The sequence below is a fragment of the Bufo gargarizans genome, chromosome 3, assembly GCF_014858855.1.
Source record: "Bufo gargarizans isolate SCDJY-AF-19 chromosome 3, ASM1485885v1, whole genome shotgun sequence".
Taxonomy (NCBI): Eukaryota; Metazoa; Chordata; class Amphibia; order Anura; family Bufonidae; genus Bufo; species Bufo gargarizans.
Genome location: NC_058082.1, coordinates 333,814,442 through 333,841,721, shown reverse-complemented (window position 1 = coordinate 333,841,721; position 27,280 = coordinate 333,814,442). Strand labels below are relative to the sequence as shown.

Sequence of the window (27,280 nt, the reverse complement as noted above, 5' to 3'; positions counted from 1 at the left end):
TTGCTTAAAGAAATACATAAATGTGAATAATTGAGATCTACATAGGTCAAACAATTCCTACCAAACAAAAAGATGTGTGCAAGCCATCTCTCAACAAAATTCCCACCCAATGGAAACATATAATAATATCCGAACAAAAAGAACTCCAATTATCCCACAAAGGGAACATGAGGCACAAGAGATTTGTGAAGCCAAAGATGAAAACAGCTAAATTTCGCTACTGCAGGGGCTCAGGACTCGAACTAGAGGGTTATGGCATTAATTTTAGTCAGAAGAACTAGGCTGACAGAGGACTGTAATTCCCGTTAAGTGATTATGTTATGTTTTACTACTGATGGCCCATCTGCAGGATAGGACCATCATTGTCTGACAGGTGGGCGTCCGACACCCAGAATCCCACCGTCCAGAGCAGCTCAGACACCAGAACTACACAGCTTCATCCACTGTTTAGTGGAGGGAGCTAGTTTTGCTGCGCTGCTCCTATTCATGTAAATGGGAAGCTACATTAACCAGCTCCATCCACTATATCAGTGGTGGGAAAACTTTTTTGTCAACTGAGCCAAATATCGCCAAAGCCACGATTGAAATTTCTTTTGAGAGCCACATTTTTAAAACCTAAAATATTGTGTCAACAGTACCAGTGAGGACTATTAGGACTCATGCACACGACCGTGTGCCCGCTGTTGCCATATTGCAGGCCGCATACGGCAGGTCCGCAATACACGGGCACTGGCCGTGTGCAGCCCGCATCAAGGACCTATTCACTTCAATGGGTCCAGGATATGAGTGCTACAGTGTGCTTCTGGCTGTGCCTCCACACCGCAAAAAAGTAGCGCATGCACTACTTTTTTGCTGTTCGGAGGCACAGCCAGAAGCACCACGGAAGCACACTATAGCACTCATATCCCGGATCCTGGACCCATTGAAGTGAATGGGTCCATGATGCGGGCTGCACACGGCCGTGTGCAGCCCGCATCATGGACCCAATCACTTCAGCATGCGCTACTTTTTTGCGGTGTGGGCAGTCGGATGCAGATCGCGAACCCCATTCAAGTGAATGGGTCCGCGATCCTAATGCAGCTGCCCCATGGTCTGTGTCCGTGCATTGCGGTCCGCAGCACAGGCACGGCGCCCTTACATTCGTGGGCATGAGCCCAGAGTGTGTTTTTACATACTTTTATATGTACTTTCTTTTATTTGGATCTTGATCATTTTTTACTTTTATTAAACTTGTCTGCAGATGTGGATGTAATGCGCATGACGCACTCATGGGGGATCTCTGCGCATGACGCACTCATGGGGGATCTCTGCGCATGACGCACTCATGGGGGATCTCTGCGCATGACGCACTCATGGGGGATCTCTGCGCATGACGCACTCATGGGGGATCTCTGCGCATGACGCACTCATGGGGGATCTCTGCGCATGACGCACTCATGGGGGATCTCTGCGCATGACGCACTCATGGGGGATCTCTGCGCATGACGCACTCATGGGGGATCTCTGCGCATGACGCACTCATGGGGGATCTCTGCGCATGACGCACTCATGGGGGATCTCTGCGCATGACGCACTCATGGGGGATCTCTGCGCATGACGCACTCATGGGGGATCTCTGCGCATGACGCACTCATGGGGGATCTCTGCGCATGACGCACTCATGGGGGATCTCTGCGCATGACGCACTCATGGGGGATCTCTGCGCATGACGCACTCATGGGGGATCTCTGCGCATGACGCACTCATGGGGGATCTCTGCGCATGACGCACTCATGGGGGATCTCTGCGCATGACGCACTCATGGGGGATCTCTGCGCATGACGCACTCATGGGGGATCTCTGCGCATGACGCACTCATGGGGGATCTCTGCGCATGACGCACTCATGGGGGATCTCTGCGCATGACGCACTCATGGGGGATCTCTGCGCATGACGCACTCATGGGGGATCTCTGCGCATGACGCACTCATGGGGGATCTCTGCGCATGACGCACTCATGGGGGATCTCTGCGCATGACGCACTCATGGGGGATCTCTGCGCATGACGCACTCATCCCCCATAAGTGCGTCATGCGCAGATATCCCCCATAAGTGCGTCATGCGCAGATATCCCCCATAAGTGCGTCATGCGCAGATATCCCCCATAAGTGCGTCATGCGCAGATATCCCCCATAAGTGCGTCATCCACAGATATCCCCCATAAGTGCGTCATCCACAGATATCCCCCATAAGTGCCTTCTAGTAAGTAAAGTAATGTATTAGTGGGGGGAAGGTAGGAGGCAGGGACACCTGCGGCGGGGCCGGTGCAGTGCCCGGCGCTGTGCACACACCGAGGGCAGCTCCTACCTTTCTGCTGCAGGACATTTTGCTCCAAGTCTCCTGAACGGCGGCCTCTTCACCACTTCTAACATGGCCTGCAGTGGGCAGCCAAACAAGAGCGCCGCTGCCCGCCCTTCTGCTGCTGTGTGCAGCGTGACATCTCACCCTCTGTCAAGCGCCTCCTGCCCCGCCTGCCTGCTTCATTCATAAAGTGGACGGGGCAGGAGGCGCATGACGGACATTTTGCAAGCAGCTTGAGCGGCGCGATATGGCTGCACGGCCGCCCACCCGCCAGCCCGCACCAAAGAGCCACATTGAAGGTTCTAAAGAGCCGCTTGTGGCTCGCGAGCCGCACTTTGCCAACCACTGCACTATACAATGGACTTGTATCATTTCAATGCCAGAGCTACTATGGAACAGTGGAAAGGCAGGGTTAAAAGGTGTTGGCCTATCGTCAGTATCAGACATCAGTATCACATAAGCAAGGGTCCATCAGTTGTATTAGTAGCGTTTGGTATATTCCCCCCCCCCTTTTTTTATTTTTCATTTAACATATGCAGCATTGAATGTAGACATATGTGGCATGTATGAACTCTTTACATATTTGTTTTTATTTATCTACTAGCAGAAGGACCCGCACGGGTATATTTCATCTATTTAATGTTTGTGTGTCGTTAAAAGATAATAGACAGTATCCCCCATAACAGTGACCCCCCCTACAGCATCCCGCCCCCTTAACAGTGAACTTGCCCTTAACACTGACACCCACCCCCCCCCCCCACAGTGCCCCGTCTCCTTGAAATGTGACTACCACAGGATCTCACCCCCCTTAACTTTAACAGCAGCCCGCCCCTTTAAGAGTGACCTCCACAACACCCCACCTGCCCCTTTACCGGGGACTTCCACAGCACCCCGTCCTCTTAAACAGTGACCTCCGCAGTGCTGATCCCCTTAACAGTGACTTCCACAGTACGCCACTGCCTTTAGGCTCCATTCACAGGTCCGCACGGATCCATTCATTTCAATGGGGTAGTAATTGCTGTCTGCATCAGCACTTCCGTGATGCGGTTCCGCTAAAAAAAAATGAAGCGTGTCCTACTTTTGGCCGCAAATTGCGGTCCGCGGCCCTATTGTACTCAATGGGTCCGCAAAAAAGCGGATGACATGTGGAAAGACACCAAATGTCTTCCGCATATCATCTGTATTATGGTATGGTACCCTATAGCAGCATGTATTCCTCCCTTTTTTATTTCTACGGAAACACGGAACGGATGTGGATGCACTTTTGTAAAAAAAACTGAAGGTTTTTAAGGAAACACGGATCCGCAAAAAAACGGACCGTAAGGATAATTGCGGACGTGTGAATGGAGCCTAACAGTGACCTCCACAGAGCCCGCCCCTTTATTCAACTTACATCACCATAAGTGTTGCAGATCAAATATTAACTCACACATAGCGGTCTAAGAATGTCCTTTGTTGCCTGTAGCATCCAATCAGAGCTCATATTAAGGACCTCCAGAAAATAGAAGCGGAGCTGTGATTGGTTGCTATATGCAACCTGATGAATATCCAGGCTGCCACAACAGCCAACGGCTCCTGTAGTTTGGCGGTTAGGTAACTGAGTGTATTTTTCGGCAAATAATTGGAAAGCGCGGGGTGACCAATTTTCCACTCAGTCTGTTCCCAGAATCACAGGAGGCAGCTGTGCAAAATTTGGTGATTGTAAATGCGACTGTGTGGATTCCTTTAGCGGGCGGACATACACTCAGCTTTATATATCAGATTTTACTTTCATAAGGACTCTAAGCTGCACATTTGAATGTACATCCAATTTCTGCTTATAATCACCATTGCAAAGTTCCATGTGTTACAATAACAGGCTGCAGGCCGCCACTGCTCTGCTCATCTTAACTGGCAGCTTGAACCCGTCTACAGCTGCCTTCTCCCCAGCAGGTCCGCTCTGTCCCTCAACGAAGGCTACTACATGCTTGCCAGCTTAGTCTCTCTTGCTGTACCTGTACTTTTTCCAGAACGTAAATCAAGGGGCATGAAGGAGTTGTCTGCTAGGTTCATTATAAAGATCAAAATCAAAAGCCACTGCTTTATAAAAAAAAAATACAACAAAAAAAAAAAAACACACTTACGGCACAGAGACCACTTGGAATTTTCTCAGGAGGAGCCTGCATTATGCTAACAAGAGTTGGAATGAGTCGCATTTGCATGGCACTCTGGCAGCCCTCTATCTGAGCCAGTTCTTTAAAAATGTCTTGTGCCAAAGATGCAACAACAGGATCTATAATAAACAAAAAAGCAATAACATAATATATTTCTCTTGCTTATACAACAGCTACAAAACATCATTGAACCACTGTGATGCTATAAATAAAAAATATATAAAAATAAAAAAAAATTATATATATATATATATATATATATATATATATATATATATATATATATATATATATTACACACACATATATATTTCTAAAGGTGCTATTGACATGAAATTCTCACAAGAGGTCAGTAACAACCCAACCAATCCACGCATGCAAAGAAATCAAACCATAGATGTCCAGAAATTCAGTTATGTATAATAATGAGAAATGACTCAGAGAAAAAGTATTGAACGTGCTTACTGCAATTTATTTATTACTTTGTGCAAAAGCCCTTGCTGGTGATGACACCTTCAAGACGCCTCCTGCATGGAGAAACTAGTCTCATGCAGTAAGATGTGATTTTGGTCCATTCTCCCACACAAACACTGTTCAAATCCTAAAGGTTCCATGGGCTCCTTCTGTGAACTCTGAGCTTTAGTTCCTTCCAAAGAAATTCTATTGGATTCCCGTCATGTAATTGGCTGGGCCATTCTAGCAGCTTTATTTTCGTCCTCTGAAACCAATTTACAATTTCCTTGGCTGTGTGCTTGGGATCATCATCATGCTGGTAGATGACAGCAGATTTTTATCAAGAATGTCTTGGTACATTTGACCAGTCATCCTTCCACCCATCATCACGAGATGCATCTTTGTAATGAGACACCTTTTTATAGGCCATCAGTTGAACCAGCTGATAACACCAGCAGAAAGTGAAGTTATCACTTTCCATGGCTTTTTGCACCTCTCTAAGTGTTCAATACTCCCGCGCCCATTTCTCATTATTATATATAATTTATGGACGTCAATGATTTGATTTGTTTGCCTGTGTGGATTAGATGAATTGTTACCGACATCTGGTGAGAGTTTCATGTCAATAGCACCTTTAGAAATATATACAGAACACTTAGAAAAACGAGATTTTTGTATAACTTACCAGTAAAATCTCTTTCTCGCTCTTTCCTTGGGGGACACAGAAGACCTTGGGTATAGCTCATCTCCATAGGAGGCGTGACACTAAGTGAAAACTGTTAAGCCCCTCCTCCACAGCTATACCCTCAGCCTGGAGAGAGAGACTGCCAGTTGCGTGTCCAAGCAGTGAGAAAAGGCAAAGACCAACAAGGAACCAAAAAGCCAACTACCCAACGGGTAACAAAAACTCGGAAAACGCACAGAGAAAAAACAATGAATGGGTGGGTGCTGTGTCCCCCAAGGAAAGAGCGAGAAAGAGATTTTACTGGTAAGTTATACAAAAATCTCGTTTTCTCGCCCAGTTTCCTTGGGGGACACAGAAGACCTTGGGACGTTCAAAAGCAGTCCAAAAGGGGGAGGGACCACAGCACCAAGGTGAAGCACCCGAAAGGCATCAATGAACCGCCGCCTGTAAACCCAGGCGGGGTAAGGCAGCATCCGCCAGAGTATGCACCCTGTAAAACTCAGTAAGGCGTGCAAGGCAGACCTGTGGCCGCCGTGCCCAAATGCCCAGCCGAAGCCCAATGCCTCCGCCCAGGAGGCACCGACCGCTCTGGTGAAAGGAACGGTGACACCAAAGACAGAATCCTGCCCTAGGTGCGGTAACCTCAGCAACAGCCAATCTGATCAAGCGGAGGAAAAACACCCTGGAGTCTGTCAACCCTATGCACAGACCTCCTGGAAACCCAAGAGGCCGAACGTCTGCAAGAGTCGGAGATCTCCAAGTAAAAACGGCAAGGCCCAAACAACGTCCAAATAGGTGAGGTGTTGAAGCGAAAGGCAAACGCCACCTTCAGAAGGAAGGAAGGAAGAAACGGGATGCAGAACAGCCCTGTCCTGGAAAAGACAGAAAGCTCGTAACAAAAAAAGGGGCCATTCCGGCACCCGTCAGAGACACGACTGATACGGAACACAACCGTACAGGACAGAAGGGATAGAGAGAACTCCTGTAACGGCTCCAAGGACAAGATTGGAGCGCCGAGAGCTCAGAATACAGTCCCCAGGGCGGTACCGAAGGACAGTACAGAGGAACCAAGAGCCACTCCGAGGAAGAAGGTCTTGGCAGGCCAGAGGGCCGGGAACGCTGGAAGAGGAAGAACAGCGCCGACACTTGACACCTCAAGGAAAAGACAGAACCTTGGGGAAAGAACTTCAGAGTGGGGAATGCACAGCTTCCCACAGAACCCCAGACAAAAAAAACCTAAGTCTTACGACAGATCCTGGACGAAACCCAGCCAGGAGTGATCAGGCGCAGACCAGTAACACGGGCACAAGGGTCGACAAAACTAGCCCCGTCGGCCCTCGAACAACGTTGTCCCGTATCCACCCGAGTGGAGGAGCAGAGGACAGAGGGAAAGAACCCAAAGGATCCGCCAGACGCGAGGGGAAGGCAGGCTAAAGTCCATGCTGATGCAACCACGTTGTACAGTCCCGGTGAGGGAGATCAAAGGACAATCTGGACCGAGGTAGTCCCCCCAAGTTATCGAGAAAAGCAAGTCTACATCAGGACCATCGTCTTAGAACGGGCCACGCAATCTGCACTCAGTGGGGGGACAGAACGCTGTAGACTCGGTAAATAGGCACACAGCTAATACAGCCAGCGTGAACAAGGGAGACGGTACGAGGCCAAAAGGAACACCGGAACCATCCACATGAACAATCATGCTCTCCCCAGAGGGGAGGACAGTGAAAATACAGCCCCCGAAGGCTGGCGAGAAGCCACATCGGAGTGATTCGTATAGAGCGGGAGCCGAACAAAGCCGGCGAGATAAGGCCGTCGAGACAGAGGCCGACAAAACACCCTCCAACCGAAAGGAGGAGGAGTGGGCAACAGGGAAGCCATAGGACTCAAAAGCAGAACCCGCTACACTGTGAGACGCCCGGTCCACCGTCTCGCAGAAGGCGAATACCTTGAAGAACCCAAGGCGGAGGTCCCCGGACCTGGGCAATCCAGCACCCAAGAGAAGTCGGGTGACCTTCCCGAGAAGAGCAGCCCGAACCCGGTAGCAGATCAGACAGAAGCGTAGAGGCGCCAAGAGGACGGACTCATACCACACTGCATCCGAAGAGGAGGAAATTGCAGCAGGCAAGGGAACCGCAGTCCTGCCAGAGCCAACGAAGAATTCGAGAGGCGCTGCAGACAACAGCACTCTCGACCATGTGACCACTAGCGCAGGGAAGTAATGCCGCAGAAGGACGCATGGGCATGCATCTAGGACCCACGAACACTCCCTGGCAGCTCGGTGCAGCAGAGAGCAAAAGAGCCTGTCCGGTCAGGAGGACAGAATGAACTCCCTAGGGACGAGTGCAAGGCTGGCGGCAAGCATCGTCTCCCAAGAAACAAAGGTATGCCGCAGGAAGCAGGTGAGGCATACGTACGAGCAGCCCCGTAAGCAGCGAGAGGGCCAACCCACCTAGAAAAAAGGGGGGGGCTCGTCCCAGAGTGCCACAGCATGTACGGAATTGCAAAGTGCAACCTGAAAGGGAGTTATGCACAAACCTAGCATAGCATGCGAAGGAACGCAATCAGTCCACCCTGAAAGGAGGGAAATTGTACCTGGCCAACAGCAGTCGGCAAGAGTGCAAAGACCCGTCCCAAAAGGGAGTGATGCCTAAGGCCGTACCTACTTCAGAGAAGCAGGACATTACCCTATAAACCAGCAGGAACGCAGGAGGTCCACCTAGCGAAAGGGGAACATGCACAGGGATATCCTAGCATTAAATGAGTGTGCAATAATACACCCAACACTGAACTCAGCGAGAGTGCAACTACTCTGCCAACGAAGGGGGACATGTACAAGTCCAGCACAGCCATATAAGGACAGCCGTGAATCTCATGAGCGTGCCAAATTCTGCCCTTGAAGTGAGAGGTGGTCACGCACAAGGCCAGCACCGTAACCAATGGAAGTGCAAGCGTTCCACCCATGTTAGAGGGCCATTCTCATGGCCAGCAATGTATCCGGTGAGAGTGTAGCACAACGCCCAGAAAAAGGGAGGGTAAAGCACATGGCCAGCATCTCATCCAGGGAGAGTGCGAGCACACCGCCATGCATGGGAGTCATACACATGGCCAGCAATGTACCGGCAAGAGACAAACACAGTCACTAAGGATGTGTGCATGTCGCCTGAGGAAGGAAGGCATGCCCCGGGCTGGCAGAGAATCCAGCAAGAGTGCGTACACCGCCTACGGAAGAGGGCCATGCATATGGCCGACAGCGGATCCAGCGAGAGTGCAAGCACCCTGCCATGTATGGGGTACATGCACGTGGCCAGCAACGTACCTGCGAGGAAACAACCAACGACAGAGGGATGTATGTATGCTGCCTGAGGGAAGGAGGCATACCTAAGGCCGGCAGGGAATCCAACAAGGGTGCAGCATACCGCCCAAGAAATGGCCGGCAGCGAAACCAGTGAGAGTGCAGCACAATAACATAGTACATAAGTACAACATAGCACATCAGCGAGAGTGCAGCATTCCGCCAATGGAAGGGGGACGTGCACATAGCCAGTACCGTATCCGGTGAGAGTGCAGTATTCCGCCTAAAAAAGGGGGTCATGCACATGATCGGCAACAGATCCAGTGAGAGTGCTGCGTTCCGCCCAGGAAGGGGGTCACGCACATGGCCGGCAGCGAATCCAGTGAGTGCTGCGTTCCGCCCAGGAAGGGGGTCCCGCACATGGCCGGCAGCAAATCCAGAGAGTGCAGCGTTCCGCTTATGGAAGGGGGTCGTGCACATGGCCAGCACCGTATCCGGTGAAGGTGCAGTATTCCGCCTAAGAAGGGGGTCATGCACATGGCCAGCCAGGGAGAGTGCAGTAGCCCGCCTAGGAGGGGGGGGAATGCACATGGCAGGCACCATAACTGGAGAGACGATGAATGCTGCCTACAGAAGGTCCGAATGCACTTGGCCAGCGCCGTATCCTGGAAGAGGCAAGAAAAAACCGCCTAAAAGGGGAAATGCCCTAGCAGCGACGCAGGCTGGGAGCGCAACACCATGCCGCCTGAGGAAAGAGGTCATGCAGACATGCAGCATTACTGATAAGGCTGCAGCGTCCTGCGCAGCCCAATAGAAATCATGATCTATTATTAATTATTGCATCATTATAAAAATTTTTTTTTTTTTTTTTTTTAAATTTCATTTAAACCCAGCTTCTGAGGCTAAAGGGGAGCCACTATATAGGGGCCCTGAGAGAGGAGAAAAAAAGAAAAAAAAAGGGGGGCCAACTATACAGACCCATTTGTGGGAGCCGGCCTGCACCCAAAGGGTTAACAGGGATCCGGCCTGGAGGGCGGCGTGCGATCCCCTGAGGGTGGAGGAACCTCCAGGCGGGAAAAAATCGCGCCTGGAGAAGTTCCCGCCCCCTCCACCAGAGACCGGAAAAGTGCGGCCTAGTAGGCCGCGAAGCCGGGGGCTAAATTTGCGGAGTCCGGCCCATCATACCGCCGGGACCTGAGGCGGAATGGCGGTTCAAACCGGCCGCGGGAGAGGGCCAACCCACCTAGCCCACCCCGCGGGCCGGTCGGGATTGCGGCCCAGCAGGCCGCGAAGCCTGGGACCAATTAGCGGAGCCCCGCCGACCGGCACCTGCTGGGGCATAGTCAAGCCCAATGCCGGCCGCGGGAGCCCACCCCGCCGGCCGAAAGAGACAGGGGCCCGGAGTGGCGGTTCTGCCGGCCGCGGAGCCCACCCGGCCGGCCGGAGAAGACAGGGGCCGGAACGTGGCATTGCCGGTCGCGGGAGCCCACCCCGCCACCAGAAGAGACAGGAGGGCCGGAATGGCGGCTCGCTGGCCGCGGGAGCCCACCCCGCCGGCCGGAAGATACAGGGGCCCGGAGTGTCGGTTCTGCCGGCCGCGGGAGCCCACCCGGCCGGCCGGAAAAAACAGGGGCCGGAATGCGGTTTTGCCGTCCGCGGGAGCCCACCCCGCCGCCAGAAAAGACAGGAGGGCCGGAATAGCGGCTCGCTGGCCGCGGGAGCCCACCCCGCCGGCCGGAAGAGTAAGGGGTCCTCCTTACTCCACTGCAGCGTCCTGCCCCTCCGGTAAGCCCAATGTGATTAGGCGAGATGGGGGGAAGCGCAGATGCCAGGGGGGGACCCAGAGACGGAGAGGTCAGGATATAGTCCCCTCACTAGCAGCATGTCCTATGAGGCCAGGAGAAAAGGGGAGCAGATTGCCGCACAGCAGCACCCCATGCCTATGTCCAGCAGGGGAAGGGTCCAGAGGCCCAGTATGGGGGTCAGGCACGCAGGAGACCATTGGGTGGGGACGTAGGGCTGGAGAAGCCACTCTCTTACCACAGCCGTCTTCACCCTCGGTCCATTCCAGCAGGGTCGCCCCTTCAGCTACTGGCACCGTAGTGGCAGGACGCTGGAAGAGGGGCTTGGCGTGCGGGCGACCCTTGCGCTGGCGGGATGTAAGGGAGCTAGGCTGCCCTGATCCACCTTGCCTTCTGTGGGGGAGGCAGCAGTGCGGTGACCGGCACTGGCGCAGCTCAACCCCGGGAGAAACAGAGAGGTCTAGTGCGTCTCTGTTGTCCCTGATGATCTGGAACAAAAAAGAAAGAAAAAAGTAAAAATCTAAAATTTAAACAAGGAGAAAACAGCCCTGCAGAGCAGGGAGTGTCTTGCCTCCTTGGACACTAAGCTAAAAACTGGCAGTCTCTCTCTCCAGGCTGAGGGTATAGCTGTGGAGGAGGGGCTTAACAGTTTTCACTTAGTGTCACGCCTCCTATGGAGATGAGCTATACCCAAGGTCTTCTGTGTCCCCCAAGGAAACTGGGCGAGAAATTGGTGACATGCTCAGTGCTGTATTATAATATAATTATATATAAATTCTATGTATAGATGTTAATCCATTTGCCCCCAAAAAGAGCAAGACTTACCATTGCTGTACTTGAGGAAGATGGCAATGGTAAAAGGACAGATCTTAGATTCAGAATTGGCAGTAAATGCTGGATCCACACTGCAGACAATGCACAGGGTTTCCATTACTAAATTCAACACTTCTGAAGTGAACTGTGCTGCAAGGTGTATAAGTCCGTCAACCACACTGGGCAGAAAGGGTTGAAGAACATGGGTGCTTTCCGAGATCTTGAGCTGATCACAATACCTGACACAAACACACAAAACAAACATGAGTGGGAAAAAAAACCTGGAGGGTTGAAAATGGTACAAGGAAAATGAAACGTACCCCCATATAGCTCTGACAGCAGAAATGCGCACGGATGGTGGCTGATTATCGTGAAGTCCACTCACTGTTGCCTGGAGAAACTGCTGTATCAATTCAGGAGACATAGCAGCTGTGAATCGACTTGCTGCCCAGAGAGAGCGTCCAAGTAGGAAGGGTGAAACTATTTGAGAAAGGATATTTAAAATGTCAGGTTCAAGCTCTACACAAACACCTAAGGCGCCAAATCTTGCTGTGACATCAGGCTGCATCCCCTAAAAACAGATCAGCAGTATCTACAGAAGTGAGCAAGTGGGCACAGCTGGTGATAACTTTCCATTTAACCCCTTAAAGGGCATCTGTCAGCAGATTTGCACCCATGACATTGGCTGACCTGTTGCATGGGCACTTGGCAGCTGAAGACATCTGTGCTGGTCCCAGCTTCATATGTGCGCAGGTTACTAATAAAAATGAAAAGGAGTCTCTAGGAGCAATCAAAGTAGAGGGGGCATGGCAGTTGCAGAAAGAGCTAAGCCTCTAGGTGTAACACAAACGCCCTGTTGCTCTTAGAGTCTCCTAGTAGGCCTGGGAGCCTTCACAAGGTTTCAGGCTGACATAGCAACTGTTTGGAAGCCTCAAACTTTGCTGTGGCCCCTCCTTCTGTCTAACCACTCAGGTGATTCAGAGTTATCCCTGACCCCGTTCATTTGTGCATATGACTGATATCTGTCACATAGCATGAGGGGTTGGCCACTATTACTAGCTGCACAATCGGGCGCTAATGTTGTAACACAAATAGCAGCCACCACAATATGCATTAGCAAGTATAACTAGCAAACCCTTTCATGACCTTTGCTGTACAAATACGGTGTAGCGGGAAGTAACTTCACAACCCACAATGTACATTTAGAGCACTTTGATGAGCCAGGCACAGGAGTAATACTTGCCTGATTAACAGCAGGTGCACAGCCATACTGGCTAACCAGACTGATCGATTTAAGAAAATTTGGCGATTGTGGGATGAGTATTTTGACTCGCGCTCTTAAAAATCAATGGTACTAGTTTTCCTACCCCTCCTTTCCCCCCTTTTGTTTTGTCTTTTTCTAGTCTCTCTTTTGATTGAGAGACTATTAAAAAATCGTCCAGATAGGGCACTAATGCAAATCCAGACAGACTTACAAAAGCCGCTACTACTTTGATAAAGACTCTGAGCCTGAGAAACCCTAAAGGGCAGCACTCTGTATTTGAGATGCAGTAACTCTCCCTGGACCCAGACTGCTGTTCTTAAAAACTTTTGGGAGGAAGCATGGATTGGAAACATGGTAATATGCATCTTCCATATCCAAGTTTGCCATCCAGCAATCCTGGAAAAGGAGATTAACAGTTGATTTTATCGTCTCCATACAAAGTTTTTTGTAGACCAGAGATTTGTTTTATTTTTTAGATTTTAAATCACTCTGAATGTTCCATTGGGTTTCCTTTCCGGATTTTTGGGACAAGCTGTCTGGGGGGAAAAAAAATCTGATGGATGAGAAAGAAAATGGATTCCTTCGGGAATTCCTATCACACTTAAGATCCACTTGTTCTGAGAAATGGACCTCCAGACTGAGATCTGGCATCATTCTTGTTTGTCCTTTGGTCTATTGTCCTGAGGCTTAAAACAAAAAAAACAAACAGACAGACCTTTTAGGAAATTTCCCCCCAGTCAGTCACCCTGCTGGCCTGGGATTTACTAAAAAAAAAAATGAAGTTTTCTGAGGAACCGGGAAACCCCTCTTATCTGAGGCCCTCTCTAAGATGGACGGATCACATCAGTAGAGGAGTCTTCCAGGAAGTCTGCGGCTTTAGAAAAGTTACAGAGGGAAGACAGTAATTCCTCTTTAGGTCTTTTGTCCTTAATATGCGACTCCAGCTGATCTAACCATAGCCTTAAGGACCTGGAGACCCAAGAGGCGGCAATGGCCAGCCTAAGACTTGTTGAAGCAGACGCCCAAGCACATCTAAGATAGACATCTGCTTTTTTATCTAACAGATCTCCTAAGCAGCCTAAATTGTCAAATAGTAGAATATTCTTTTTACAGAATTAGGAATGAAAAATTTTCTATCAGGATTTTTCCATTCTTTTTTGATAAGTGCTTTCATATTTTTATGAACGGGAAAAATATGCCTTTTAGGGCCAAGACCGTCAAAAACCTGGTCAGCAATAAATTTAGGTTGTTTTAAGTAAAAGTTTGGTATCTTCTGGTGGAAAAAGAGCCCTCCGCGCTGAATCCTCGTCTGAAGAAAAGAAATCATCTGATGAGGCCTGGCCGGATTCTCTATCCTTGTCTTCCCCAGAAAAATCTGAATCGGAGTCCTTATAATAGGTAGACCTTTCTGGAGATCTCGGGCGACTCCGACCGAGTGATTTAATAGAAGATTTAACTTCTGACCGTACCAAGTCCTGGATAAGCTGTGAGAATCTTCCAACGAACTTATCTATACATGCTTGACATAGATGTTAAATATGGTTCCGACATGCTGGTGGAAACCCAGATCCTGCACAGCACTGTGTGCACACAAAGCTGGCTGCCTTCTCCTGCTGCCAATTTATAAAACGCGCCTTGGCTCCTTTTAACCCTAGGCCCAAAAATGCCTAATCCAAAGCAAGAGGATGCCCACACCTATTCTGGCCCGGGGCCCGGACATTACATCATTGAGCCGGAAGGGGCCGTCCCAGCAAACATGCACAGAACGCCAGAGAAGCGCGTGCTGGCATCTTGTAATGAACAGGGCCACAGCGGCTCCCCATGAGGCTTGGGAGGAGGCAGGAGGAAGAGCAGGCTCGTGCAGTGGCTCCCCCAAGAGACTGACGCTGCCAGGGATAGGTCCCTTTACGGTGTAGTAGCCCCGGAACTCCCCAGCCTCCTGAGGTGAGAATCAAGCAACGGTAGGAGCCAGAGCTCCTCAGGTACCTCTTATCCGGAGGACAGGAAACCTGAACTGAGGTGTGGTGGGGGTGTGAACCATTTTATCTCTTCAGGTTTCCTGTCCTTGATGGGAGGCCCTAGTCGCATGGGTGCAGTCATGAGTGAGGGGAAAAATGAAAAAAGCTAGTAAAGGAGGCAATATGGACAATCACATTAGGCACAAATCTTTCCATGATGCTTTTTCTCTGGATGTTCCACTGGATTATAAACACTGATGCAATACAGTATACTGTTCAAACACTGTGTGAAAGTATTGTGCATCTTTTGTCTGGATTAGTGGGGTGGAGCTACCGGCATTAATTTCCTGCTGACTTCCTTACCATGCCATTTTGAGGTAATTTTAGTGCCATTACACGAATAAAAATTGTGTCAATCAGTTCAGGGGAAAAAATGTGTTTTTCAGGCACATTGAAAAAAATATATATTTAAAATAAATAAATAAATCACAGAACACTCAACATCTCCTGGCAACAATCAGTGAAAAACACATTGCATCAGTACTCAACATGCTGTGATTTTTCCTAAGCGCAGAGATGGATGTGTGAAAGCTCATGTACACAGACCTATTAAAAAGAAGGAGTCCGGATTCAGTCCGGATGCTATTCGTTCACAACATGCATCGCATCCGGACGGGAAAATTTGCCCGTGTGAAATAGCCTTTACACTATCCTAAGAAAGGTCATGAATAAGGAATTCCTGGTAAACCCCTTTACTTTATCTGATAAACATACCTGAAAGGTTGAGATCTGAAAGAATAACTCCAGTCAAAAATCCAGGCATATCAAACTGGACTCTTCCACTCTGAACGCCCTCGGTAAGAATAGACTTCACTGAACCCAAGGCCAGCATACATGCTTCATGTATCTTCCACCTAAACAAACATAATAATGGATTACTCTCAGTGGGATTGAAAAAGGAGCCTAAATATTGGATTTTTGTACTTACCGTAAAATCAGTTTCTTGTTCAATGCATTAGGGGGGGGAGACACAGTACCATGAGTATATGCCCAGCTACCACTAGGAGGCACTAGACATCAAAAAGGTTGGCTCTGCCCAGGTGGGCTATACCCTCTCCACAGCACTAGGTTATTCAATTTCAAAAGCAGTAGGAGAGAGAAACAAAGGCTAAGAACCAACATGTCCTGGACCGGGGAGAACAGCCCGGTGACAGGGAGAGAAAGTAAAACACAGAGGGTGGGATCTGTGTCCCCCAATGCATTGAATGAGAAACTTATTTTACGGTAAGTACAAAAATACAATTTTCTCGTTAATGGCATTGGGGGACACCGTACCATGGGACGTCCAAAAGTAGTTTTCAAGGGTGGGATTGAAATCTCATGCAAAAAGATGGGTGCACAGATGCAGAAGAAACATGTGACCCTACAGAACTAGGAGAAACCCTAGCCCACTCCACCCAAGGTGGGAAAAATAAAGTGCTAGAGTATAAGGAGCAGGGTCAGATGTCCTGCACGAGAACAAAGAGTTGACCAAAAATGCACTAGAGAGCCCGAGGAAGGATCTAGAAGAACCAGGGCTCCCCCTGAGGAAACAGGAGAGAAGACCAGCAACATCTGTTGGCAACGACCTAGCTCTCTGCATATGGAAGGACGCAAGTTGAAGCACTGGAGGCTAAACGCTTGAGAGAAACTAAACAAGACTCACAAGGAAAAGGAGCGAGCCAGAGTCAGAAGGGAACATATTGCTGCGAAATGTAAGACCAGAGATATCCCTGGCCACATAAAGGCACAGGGAAAAAAGGAACCAGTCGCAGGTCTTGGAAATACAAGCGGAGACCCACTGGAATGAGAGATATTGGAGGAGAAGGAGATGATTCCAAACAGCCTAATGAGAAACAGTTCTCCAAACGAGGGAAAGCTCCATCCCAAAAGTAACCAATACAATGTAAACTGCAAACCATAGCACTAAACAACTAGGTACCAGGAACTAGACTTGGGGGGATGGAAAGAGATGTTAGAATCTCAAGAGGGCAACAAGCCTATGAGGACCCAAAAGGGAAAAAGGCCAAACCGGGCCCAAAGAAACAGCTGTCATACAGAACCTGTGCGGTCAGAATGTCATGGGATGTTTCTCCAGAAGGGAGCGGCCAGCTAGATGGTCTAAGAATGAGTGGAATCATGGACTCCGAGCAGGATTACCCAGTCAAGGGCCCAAGAAGGGTCCACAGAACCTGACCACCTAAGGACAACCATAGCCCAAAAAAATAAAATGAAAAAATAAAAAAAAAATAAAGGAAATAACATTGGCCATGGGTGACCAACCATTCAAAGTGTAGTGACCAGCCAACTGTATAACACTGTCCCAGAAGGGGGAATGTACATCAGCCTGGATTTGGTAAAAGAAACGCCAGACATCTATATGTTAGAGAGGATGCAGAGGTCTGCAGGGAAAGCCAGGAGAGACTACACTGACATGTAGAAACCAGCTACCAGCAGAGCACAGTGAAACCCCCAGGGAAGGGGGAAGGAACTGATAGGTGCAGACAACAGCCAGGCCGAAAGGAACAGCCCTTCTGTCATGTAGCACAACTAATCAGAAAATATAAGGGAGTACAAAGAACACCCGGACCAAGGCAGAACAACGTAACCAAGTCCAATACTAGAGTAAGCAGTGGAAAAGTTCACCTACCGGCAGGAGTGAGGCACTCACTAGTCCTGTCAGTCATATCGGAGAGGACATCCAGCGAAGGCAATTGTCTTTGACCACCTAGAGATTCTGAATGGTGGAGAACATCCAGCGATGACCCGAAACTGCATTAGCGGCTGGTACTCAACGCTGCGTACTCCTGCAGGATAGAACCTCCAGTGGGGATCCCTGTACTCTGCCAGGACTGTGCCATGTAAATCTGTAACACCACGAATACTCCATCATGAAATGGGGTAACGTGGCTGTGCAGCATGCAGTAGTACTTTATCGGGTTGACAAAGAACAATCCTAGCATGCCAGTCAATAATTTGCTCACGGAGGGAGAGCAGTTGTCTGGTGCATAACAGGACTGGGAAGTCTTGTTAAATAGTGCGTCAGGCAATAAGGAAAAATAATTCCTAGTACAAAGACAAAGAAGACTAGAGGTCCTGGTTCAGGAGGAACTGTACCTGGTGTCAGATCTGAACAGGCGCACATACTGAAACTAACAATACAACTCGAGAGGGAGTGGGGGGGGGGGGGGGGAGTCGAGAGACATGGATACCAGGGATGCCATGTAGGCTTGAAGCAGAAAAGAGCGATGAATACAGCATCAGGAGATGGAAACATCACTCCACGTGAATGGGGGACCACATGATAGCCTATCAGAGCCAGGGAAGGGAAGGACACAACCAGTAATGCAGGATACGTATGGGCCGTAGATAGTACCAATAGGGCATAGCTCTTGGAGATGCAGCAAATACTCTGCCTATATTAGGAGTAATGTGGCTGAGAGTGGAACATAGCTACAGCATTGGCAATGCTACAGTATTTGGAGGCTGTACAGGTACTCTACCATTAGGGGAGAATACGGCTGTGTGGTGCAGACTTAAAACCAGACAGGTGTAATGGGTACAGCATCTGGAGATGGCACAGGAACTCCACTAAAAAGGAGAGCGATGCCTGCATGGTGCGCACTAGAACCAGAGAGGTGCAATGGCTACAGAAAATCTGGAGATGGTACAGATACTCTACCTCTAAGGCCCCTTTCACACGGGCGTTGCGGGAAAATGTGCGGGTGCGTTGTGGGAACACGTGCGATTTTTCTGCGCGAGTGCAAAACATTGTAATGCATTTTGCACGCGCGTGAGAAAAATCACGCATGTTTGGTACCCAAACCCGAACTTCTTCACAGAGCTTGGGATCTGTGTTCTGTAGATTGTATTATTTTCCCTTAAAACATGGAAAATAACATGGAAAATAATAGCATTCTGAATACAGAATGCATAGTAAAAGCGCTGGAGGGGTTAAAAAAATAATTTAACTCACCTTAGTCCACTTGATCGCGAAGCTGGCATCTCCTTCTGTCTTCATCTTAGCTGTGTGCAGTAACAGGACCTGTGGTGACGTCACTCCGGTCGTCACATGATCTTTTACCATGGTGATGGATCATGTGATCGGGTCCTGTTCCTCCACACAGCACAGAAGACAGAAAGAAGAGATGCCAGGCTGCGCGATCAAGTGGATTAAGGAGAGTTAAATTTATTTATTTTTTAACCCCTCAAGCGCTATTGTACTATGCATTCTGTATTCAGAATCCTATTATTTTCCCTTATAACAAAAATAATAATGATCGGGTCTCCATCCCGATAGTCTCCTAGCAATCGCATCTGCACTTGATTGCGATTTTCACGCAACCGCATTCATTTCTATGGGTCCTGCGTTATGTGAAAAACGCACAAAATAGAGCATGCTGTGATTTTCACGCAACGCATAAGTGATGCGTGAAAATCACCGCTCATGTGAATAGCCCCATAGAAATCGATGGGTCGGGATTCAGTGCGGGTGCAATGCGTTCAACTCACGCATCGCATCTGCGCGGAATACTCGCCCGTGTGAAAGGGGCCTAAAGAGAGCAATGTGGCTGCTTGGTGCACACTAGACCCAGGCATAAGTAATGGTTACAGCCTTTGGAGATGGAGCACCAGAGAACCAGACCGGTGTAATGACTACAGCGTCTAAAGATGGTACAGGTACTCTATGAAGGGAGCAATATGGCTGCATGGAGTACCTAGAAAAAGTGTAATGGCTACAGCCCCTGGAGATGGAGCACCACAGGACCAGACAGAGTACCTTTACCATCTCCAGATGCTGTAAACTTTACACCTATGAAGGGAGCAATGTGCTGCTTGGTGTACACTAAACCCAGGCATAAGTAATGGCTACAGCCCTTGAAAATGGAGCACCAGACAGGAGTACTGACTGCAGCATCTGGAGACGGTACAGGTACTCTACCTATGAAGGGAGCAATGTGACTGCTTGGTGCACACTATCCGCCGAAGGGTCCCTGGGAGGGCAGAGGTGGCCGCAATTTTGGGCAGGCAATCAGTGCCGTGACTCTGCCATAGATTTGGAGAGCAGACAGGATTCCCTATTGCTTAGGACAGGCCCAGTCAGGAGAGACAGACACAGAAATGGGTCAGGGTGACATGAGAGGGCTGGGGAGCTACCACTCACAAACGGGGACAGCTAGACCACGTAAGTGGTGTCTGTATCATCTGTGCACGGACGGCACTGCAGTCAACACCCAGAGCAGACATTACTAGAGGCTAGGTTACCTCATGGGGTTAATAATTATATGTATACAACATAATACTGGACAGTCCGGTCACCTCAGAACAGTCCGACTGCCAGAGAAACACGATCACTGGAGGGGACTCAGGGAAGCAGAGGGGGACGCTGGGAAAATAAAAAATAAAAAAAAATGTCAGCAAGAGGCTGGCCTACCAGACCCCAGGTGTTTTCTCACAAAGAGGCGCTGCAGCAGCTGCAGAAGGGACCAGAGAGGTTGCAGGAGAGATGCCAATAAGATGGAGGCATCTTCTTCCAGGCAGAGGGAGGAGGTTCGGCCCCCCACAACAGAAAGCCCGCGCTTGGCCAGGATAGGAAGAGAGGATAGCCCCTCCCAGGAGCCATTGAGGAAGCCCGGGAAACCTAGGAGGGGGTGGGACGAGCACGGCCTAACAGACCCAGAAGCTGGTGCCTCGATTTATGAGGCGGCCGGGGAGGAGTAAGGTGGGTGGGGCTTATTGCGGCAGATCGGGGGCCCTTCGGACAAAAAATAAATAAAAAAAATAGGTGAGGAGGGTAAAGGGAGAGGAGCGACGACCGGGGAGGGGTGACACGAGGCAAAGAAAGCACCTGGGGTGCAGTGGACAGGCCGGGATAAAAGGCGGACTAGTCCCAGCAAAAGCCGGGGACTAAAAAAGCTGGAAGGGCCGGGGTGGGAGCCTGGAGGAGCAGGGGTGGCGGGGAGAAGAGGGGAGGGCAGGCGGGCTCCGTTTTCCCCTCCCACCGGGAAACAGGGGGGTAGAAGGCACCCAAAACCTTGGCTAAGGTAAAAACCACCCCCAGGCCACAGAGGGAACTAACGGGGGACCCCATAGCCTTGGGGCAGGGACAGGGACGATGCTCACCGTCAGACATCTTCGGGCGCCACAGGGTCTCCGCATAGGCAGACTCAACACAGGGACCGTGGGAATGCCAGCATGCCACTGCGGATGCAGTAAATGGGGGACTGGCGATGGTACCCGAGTACACGCCCGCAGGGGGTGCAACTAAAGTGGCAGTGCACGATGGAGCCCCATCCTGCAGCAGGCCGAGACCTGCAGAAGGAAAAAAAAAAAAAAATTATAAAAAATAAAATAAAAAGCAGCAAGACCTGCGAAAAAGAGCAGGTCATGTCTGCCTCCTATGGACACTAGACTAAAACCAAATAACCTAGTGCTGTGGACAGGGTATAGTCCACCTGGGCGGAGCCAACCTTTTTAATGTCTAGTGCCTCTTGGTGGTAGCTGGGCATATACCCATGGTACTGTGTCCCCCAATGCCATTGACGAGAAATAATTAGTTTGCAACAGAAAGTTGGACATTTATGAATGATAAGTGCTCCTGTCTGTACTTGACACTCCCTACACGTCTATATTGCTAAAGATGACAAAATTAAGGGGCTGTCTTGGGGTGCGTTCACATCACGTTTTATACCTCCGTTTGACATATACATTACAAAAAATAAAAATAAAGCACAGCAAGTTCTTGTATCCTGCACAGTCCGGTAAATAATTAAAAGGTATACTTTTACAATGGGACTCTATGGTGAATGGATGCAGCTGTATGGCATCCGTTGAATGTATATATTAAAAGGATGGAAAAAAAATGGGATGTGAAGCTACACTTATAAGGACAATTCCTTTTCACATGACCCATTAGGATACCTCACACGAATATCTGTGTGTTTCCTCACCAAATCCGCATCTGAATGGTCAGCACGAAAGGCTAGGGCTACGTTGTGACGTATAGTGAAACATGAAGAGCACAACATCGCATCTAATGAACATCAATGGGGTTGTGATGTAAAGTGAGCCATGCTTCAACAGTCACAAAAAAAAAAATCTAACAGGATTTTGCCATTATAGATAATGCAAGTCGCACACGAACTTCTCTACAATTTGGTTGTGTTTCTACAGCCAAATCACAGTTGTATAATCGCACAACAGCAAGTTGCACAAATGTCTGTGCGCTGTAAATTGCAATTCTCCAGATAAACGCAAAGGCCCAGATTTACTCCTTTTTGCTGAATCTTTTACCCCAAAAATACAATGTCAATCTGCTCAGTTTCTTATGCTCCGTAACAGGCTGCCTATAGACTGCACTAGATTTTGTGGTCATAGGTCTTCTGTATCACAAGACTATATGCTGTGATAATGGTGTTACGGCTACATAGTGTAAAACGAGATTTTTGTATAACTTACCAGTAAAATCTCTTTCTCGCTCTTTCCTTGGGGGACACAGAAGACCTTGGGTATAGCTCATCTCCATAGGAGGCGTGACACTAAGTGAAAACTGTTAAGCCCCTCCTCCACAGCTATACCCTCAGCCTGGAGAGAGAGGCTGCCAGTTGCGTGTCCAAGTAGTGAAAAAAGGCAAAGTCCAAAAGCGGAACCAACAAGCCAACTACCCAACGGGTAAAACAACTCGGAAACCGTGCAGAGAAAAACAAAGAATGGGTGGGTGCTGCGTCCCCCAAGGAAAGAGCGAGAAAGAGATTTTACTGGTAAGTTATACAAAAATCTCGTTTTCTCGCCCAGTTTCCTTGGGGGACACAGAAGACCTTGGGACGTTCAAAAGCAGTCCAAAAGGGGGAGGGACCACAGCACCAAGGCGAAGCACCCGAAGTCATCAAGAAACCGCCGCCCGCAGACCAGGCGGCCCAAGGCAGCATCTGCCGAAGCCAGAGTATGCACCCTGTAGAACGCTGTAAGGAAGACCAGTGACCGCCTCGCCAGACGCATGGCCGAAGCCAAATGCCTCCGGCCCAGGAGGCACCGACCGCTCTGGTGAAATGAACGGTGACACCAAAAGCAGAACCCTGCCCTTGGTGCGGTAACCACAGCAATAACCACTGTGAGAAAGCGGAGGAAAGCCACCCCGGAGGCCACCAACCCTTTGCGCGGACGTCCTGGAAAACCAAGAGACCGAACGTCGACAAGAGTCGGAGATCTCCAAGTAAAAAACCCGCAAGGCCCAAACAACTCCCAAATCGGTGAAGTGTCCGTTCCCGGGGGTGGGAAGGGGAGGACGAAAGCCTCGTTAAAATGAAAAGACAAACACCACCTTCAGAAGGAAGGAAGAGACGGGATGGAGAACAGCCCTGTCCTGAAGAAAGAGAAGGCTCGGAACAAGAAGGGCCGCCACCCAGGCACCCGCCAGAGACACGACGGCTACGGAAACATAACCGTACAGGACAGAAGGAGTAGAGAGAACTTCTGTAACGGCTCCAAGGGAAAGATTGGAGTGCCAAGAGCCCAGTATGCAATGCCCAGGGCGGTACCCAGGGGCAGTACAAGGGAACCCCAAGCCGCTCCACGGAAGAGGGTCCTGACAGGCCCAGAGGGCCGGGGAACGCTGAAAGGGGAAGGACAGCGCTGACACTTGACACTTCAAGCAACAGCATCCCAGTCCCAGATCTAGGTCGGACTGGAGAGAGACAGAACCATGGAGAGAGAAAGGCAGAGTGGGGGAACGCCCAGCTTCCCACAGAACCCCCGGTAAAACCCCTAAGTCCTACAACAGATCCTGGACAAACCACGGCCAGGAGCGAACACTAGCGAGCCCGCTAGAGTCGCCCGGGCAAGCGGGAAAAAAAACCAATGCGAACAGGCGCAGACCAGTAACACGGGCAGAACGGTCGGCAAAACTGGACCCGTCGGCCCCCGTGCAACGTTGTCCTGTAACCACCCGGAGTGGGGGAGCAGAAGGACAGACGGAAAGGAACCGAAGGGTCTGCCCAGCAACCGCCAGGACAAGACAGGCCAACGTCCATGTCGATGTAGCCACCACAGGAAGACGTCCTACAGTCCCGGTGTGGGAGATCTAATGACAATCTCGACCGAATGGGAGTCCTCCCAAGTTACAGCCAGAGTGAACAAGGGAGACAGTACGAGGCCAAGAGGAACATCAGAACCACCCACATGAACAACCAAGCTCTCCCCAGAAGGGAGGGCAGCGAAGGAACCGACAACTGAAGCGAAGCCGGGGCAAAAGCCACATCGGAGGGAGCCGAGCCGAACCGAGCGGGAGCCAAGAAGAGCCGGCGAGAAAAGGCAGTCGAGACAGAGGCCGGCATAACACCCTCCAACCGAAAGGAGGAGTGGGCAACAGGGGAGCCATAGGACAGCTCAAAGGCAGAACCCCGCTCACTGAGACGCCCGGTTCACAGCCACGCAGAAGGCAAATACCCTGAAGAACCCAAGGTGGAGGTCCTACGGACCTGGGTAAGCGAGCACCCAAGAAAAGTTGGGTGACCATCCCGAGAAAAGCGGCCCGAACCCGGTAGCGGACCAGCCTGAAGCGCAGAGCGGGCGCCAAAAGAAAAAAAACTCATACTGCACGACACCCGAAGAGGAGGAAACAGTAGTAGGCGAGGGAACAGCAGTCCCGCCAGAGCCAACGCAGAAATCGAGTGGCACTGCAAACGGCACTCTCGACCCAGTGACCACTTGCGCCGGGAAGCGAGTGCACGGGAGAACGAAAGGGTACGTATCAAAGAACCACGAACACTCCCCAGGTGGAAAGGCCAACGGACATGGTGGATGCCGACACAACGGGACCACAATATGCAGGCCAAACCAGAGAACGAGCACCACCCAGCTCGGCGAAGTAGAGAGCAAGTAGAGCCCATCTACTCATATCTAAAGAATACACCTTTGAATACAATGGCATTCTTTTAATGTTTGTATGACAGCACCCAAGGGTTATACAGGTGGACAGAATGATCTCTTCAGAGAAGAGTGCAAGGCCCGTGACAAGCACCACATCCCAAGAGAAAAGGGTATGTCGCAGGAGGAAGTGAGGCATACGTACGAGCAGCCCCGCAAGCAGTGAGAAGGCCAACCCACCTATGGTTGCACTTTGCACACTTATGTATAGCTGACATTAGCGCATCACTCACATCAGCTACATAACCGTATTTCTGGTGGTAGAAACCCTTTGAAAGGGAAAAAGTTTAAATTTGCGTTCCATGGACAATGATGCCAAGAATGAGTGTTCTGTGCAATGTTTGCATGCCTTGAGCAGCCATTTGAGGGCAAATATATCCAAAAATGCTAAGCACTTGGAAGTTTAGGTTCATTGCACAGACACTGGTTGGGGCCAATAAAAATGGAGGTGGGTGGAGCAGGGCAAGATCAGGACCCAAAAGTCAGTGGCTGGGTAATAGAAGAGGGAGATGAAAAATTAACAGGTAGGCTAGTTCTGAGGTAGCACACCCTAGTAAATCTCTTGCATGAGAAGAATTGTGATGGCACACTCGCATTCGGATAAAATAGAGGGATGTTTAATGTTATATAAGGTAAAATATTTGATATTTATTTAAATTACATAAAAATAGTGATATAAAAAAATTATATATATAGATATATAGCTATATAGATATATAGTAACTACTCGTAGTATTATTTAGTATAGAGTCTATATTTCAATGAGTATTATTAAACAGGGAATAGGAGTCCCTAGAATTAAAAATAATGTCCACAAATGTTCAAAGAGTTCTTCAAGGAGGTCCTGGAATCAATGAGTATATGGTCCAAAAAAAGGCTAAATAGTGTATGTTAGCTGTCCTTAGTTAAGTAGTGGTGTTCTTGAGAAGTGAGCGATATATTCGCATATAGGATCCAATGAATATAATAAGAAAAAAGTGCCGTGCAAAAAATTGAAAAAAATGTGAAAAAGATGTGCTCAATTGAGTAAAATACGTTGTGCAAGACAAAGTTAATTTGTAACATACAAGTGTTCCTTAAAAATGTGTTCTTAAGAACGTGATTCATATACCATATAGGTAATCTTCATATATTATGATGCTGTAAAATAGCTGTTTTTATGGATACAACAATATTGGGTCCTGTGTTCACCGGATTTTCAAGTGTTGGTGTCCGCCTTTTAAAGAGAGCGACTCTCCTGGCAATTTTCCAACCCACTTGAAATTAGATATAGATTGTCCCGATATATTTATTGTATATCGCCGTTGTTGTGGGCAAAGTACATATATTGTATTGTGAAGGAATAGTAGGAGATGTAATTTACTTTACCCCTCTTCAGTCCGTTACGGCGTATTCCGTTCTGCAAGGACCTTCGTGGCGTCCCACGTGATCACTTGCCTTACCATGTGATGCTGCACGTGATGATGATGCAGCCTGACGTCACACGGTAGTTGATTCCTGATTGGCCAGTCTTCTTGGCTGCAGGAAATTTTAAAAGAATACCGCTGTAGTAGATATTTTCTTCCGATGATTTTCAGCTCGATATCATTAATTTCCTTATGGTCCTCACGGCTTCCTCTGACCAGACGCATTTCGGGACACTTCTTAATGTTATATATTTTACCTTATATAACATTAAACATCCCTCTATTTTATCCGAATGCGAGTGTGCCATCACAATTCTTTTCTATTTTAATATATCCTCACGGTTTTAGGTGTACCGGTGATTGAGCACCTCTACCCATACTGACCGTCTGGTGAGCCACAAAAACCCTTCTATTTATAAATCTCTTGCATGGCTGAGCTATTTCACCTAGCAACCAGGAGGAGGACTGCTGTAGGAAGGATGGGAGGAGGAGTGCAGCATGGGCCATACAAATGGTGCTGGGTGGGGCTGGTGAAGATCTAGCAGCCATGATCTACATTGGTACCAATGAAAGTCAGTAGTAGATTGAAAGGCCTTAAAAATTATTTTAGGAAACTAGGAGACAGGCTCAAGATAAAGACCTTCAAAGTAGTGTTTTCCGAAATACCTTAGGTACCTTGAGCATCATTAGAAAGACGGTGCTAGTTTACAGTGTTAACCAAGTCACTTAGCCAGCTACAGGTTCTACAGTAGGGATAGGCTGCACCACAATGGGAGGTGTGCAGCTGTGTTGGGGGAAAGAATAGCGAAATGGCAGGAGATGCTTTTAATCTAGGATCAGGGGAGAGGGAGGGTGGTCATACAAAAATGAAGGCAGATACAGGTATATACAGGAGGGTTTGGTGGGGATTTATAGGGGGCTGAGGCTAGCAAGGAAAGTAGGGAGGTGACTATGATTACAGGTACACCCAAGAACAACACAGCTGTTAATTTGTGGAAATAAAGAAACAGGTGATTCCAATGAAATCTTACCCTTTTAGAAATTCCTCATAAGGCCATATCATAAATGAGATTCAGTTTTGGGCTTCATACACTATAAAGGTTATACTAGAGCTATAAATGGTTCAGAGATGAGCAACCAGATTATTAATT

At 49.1% G+C, this 27,280-nt stretch overlaps 1 protein-coding gene across 1 annotated transcript in view; it reads right to left on the bottom strand.

The window, feature by feature from the left end:
- The window catches only part of IPO9 (importin 9), a 130,031-nt gene that overhangs the window by 37,446 nt on the left and 65,305 nt on the right, over positions 1-27,280 (bottom strand). Inside the window, exons 13-16 of the mRNA XM_044287319.1 lie at positions 15,535-15,674; positions 11,859-12,018; positions 11,551-11,777; positions 4,464-4,612 (exon numbers count right to left, since the gene is read on the bottom strand). Of these exons, the coding sequence (XP_044143254.1) occupies positions 4,464-4,612; positions 11,551-11,777; positions 11,859-12,018; positions 15,535-15,674 (676 nt within the window). The remainder of the gene's footprint in view (positions 1-4,463; positions 4,613-11,550; positions 11,778-11,858; positions 12,019-15,534; positions 15,675-27,280) is intronic.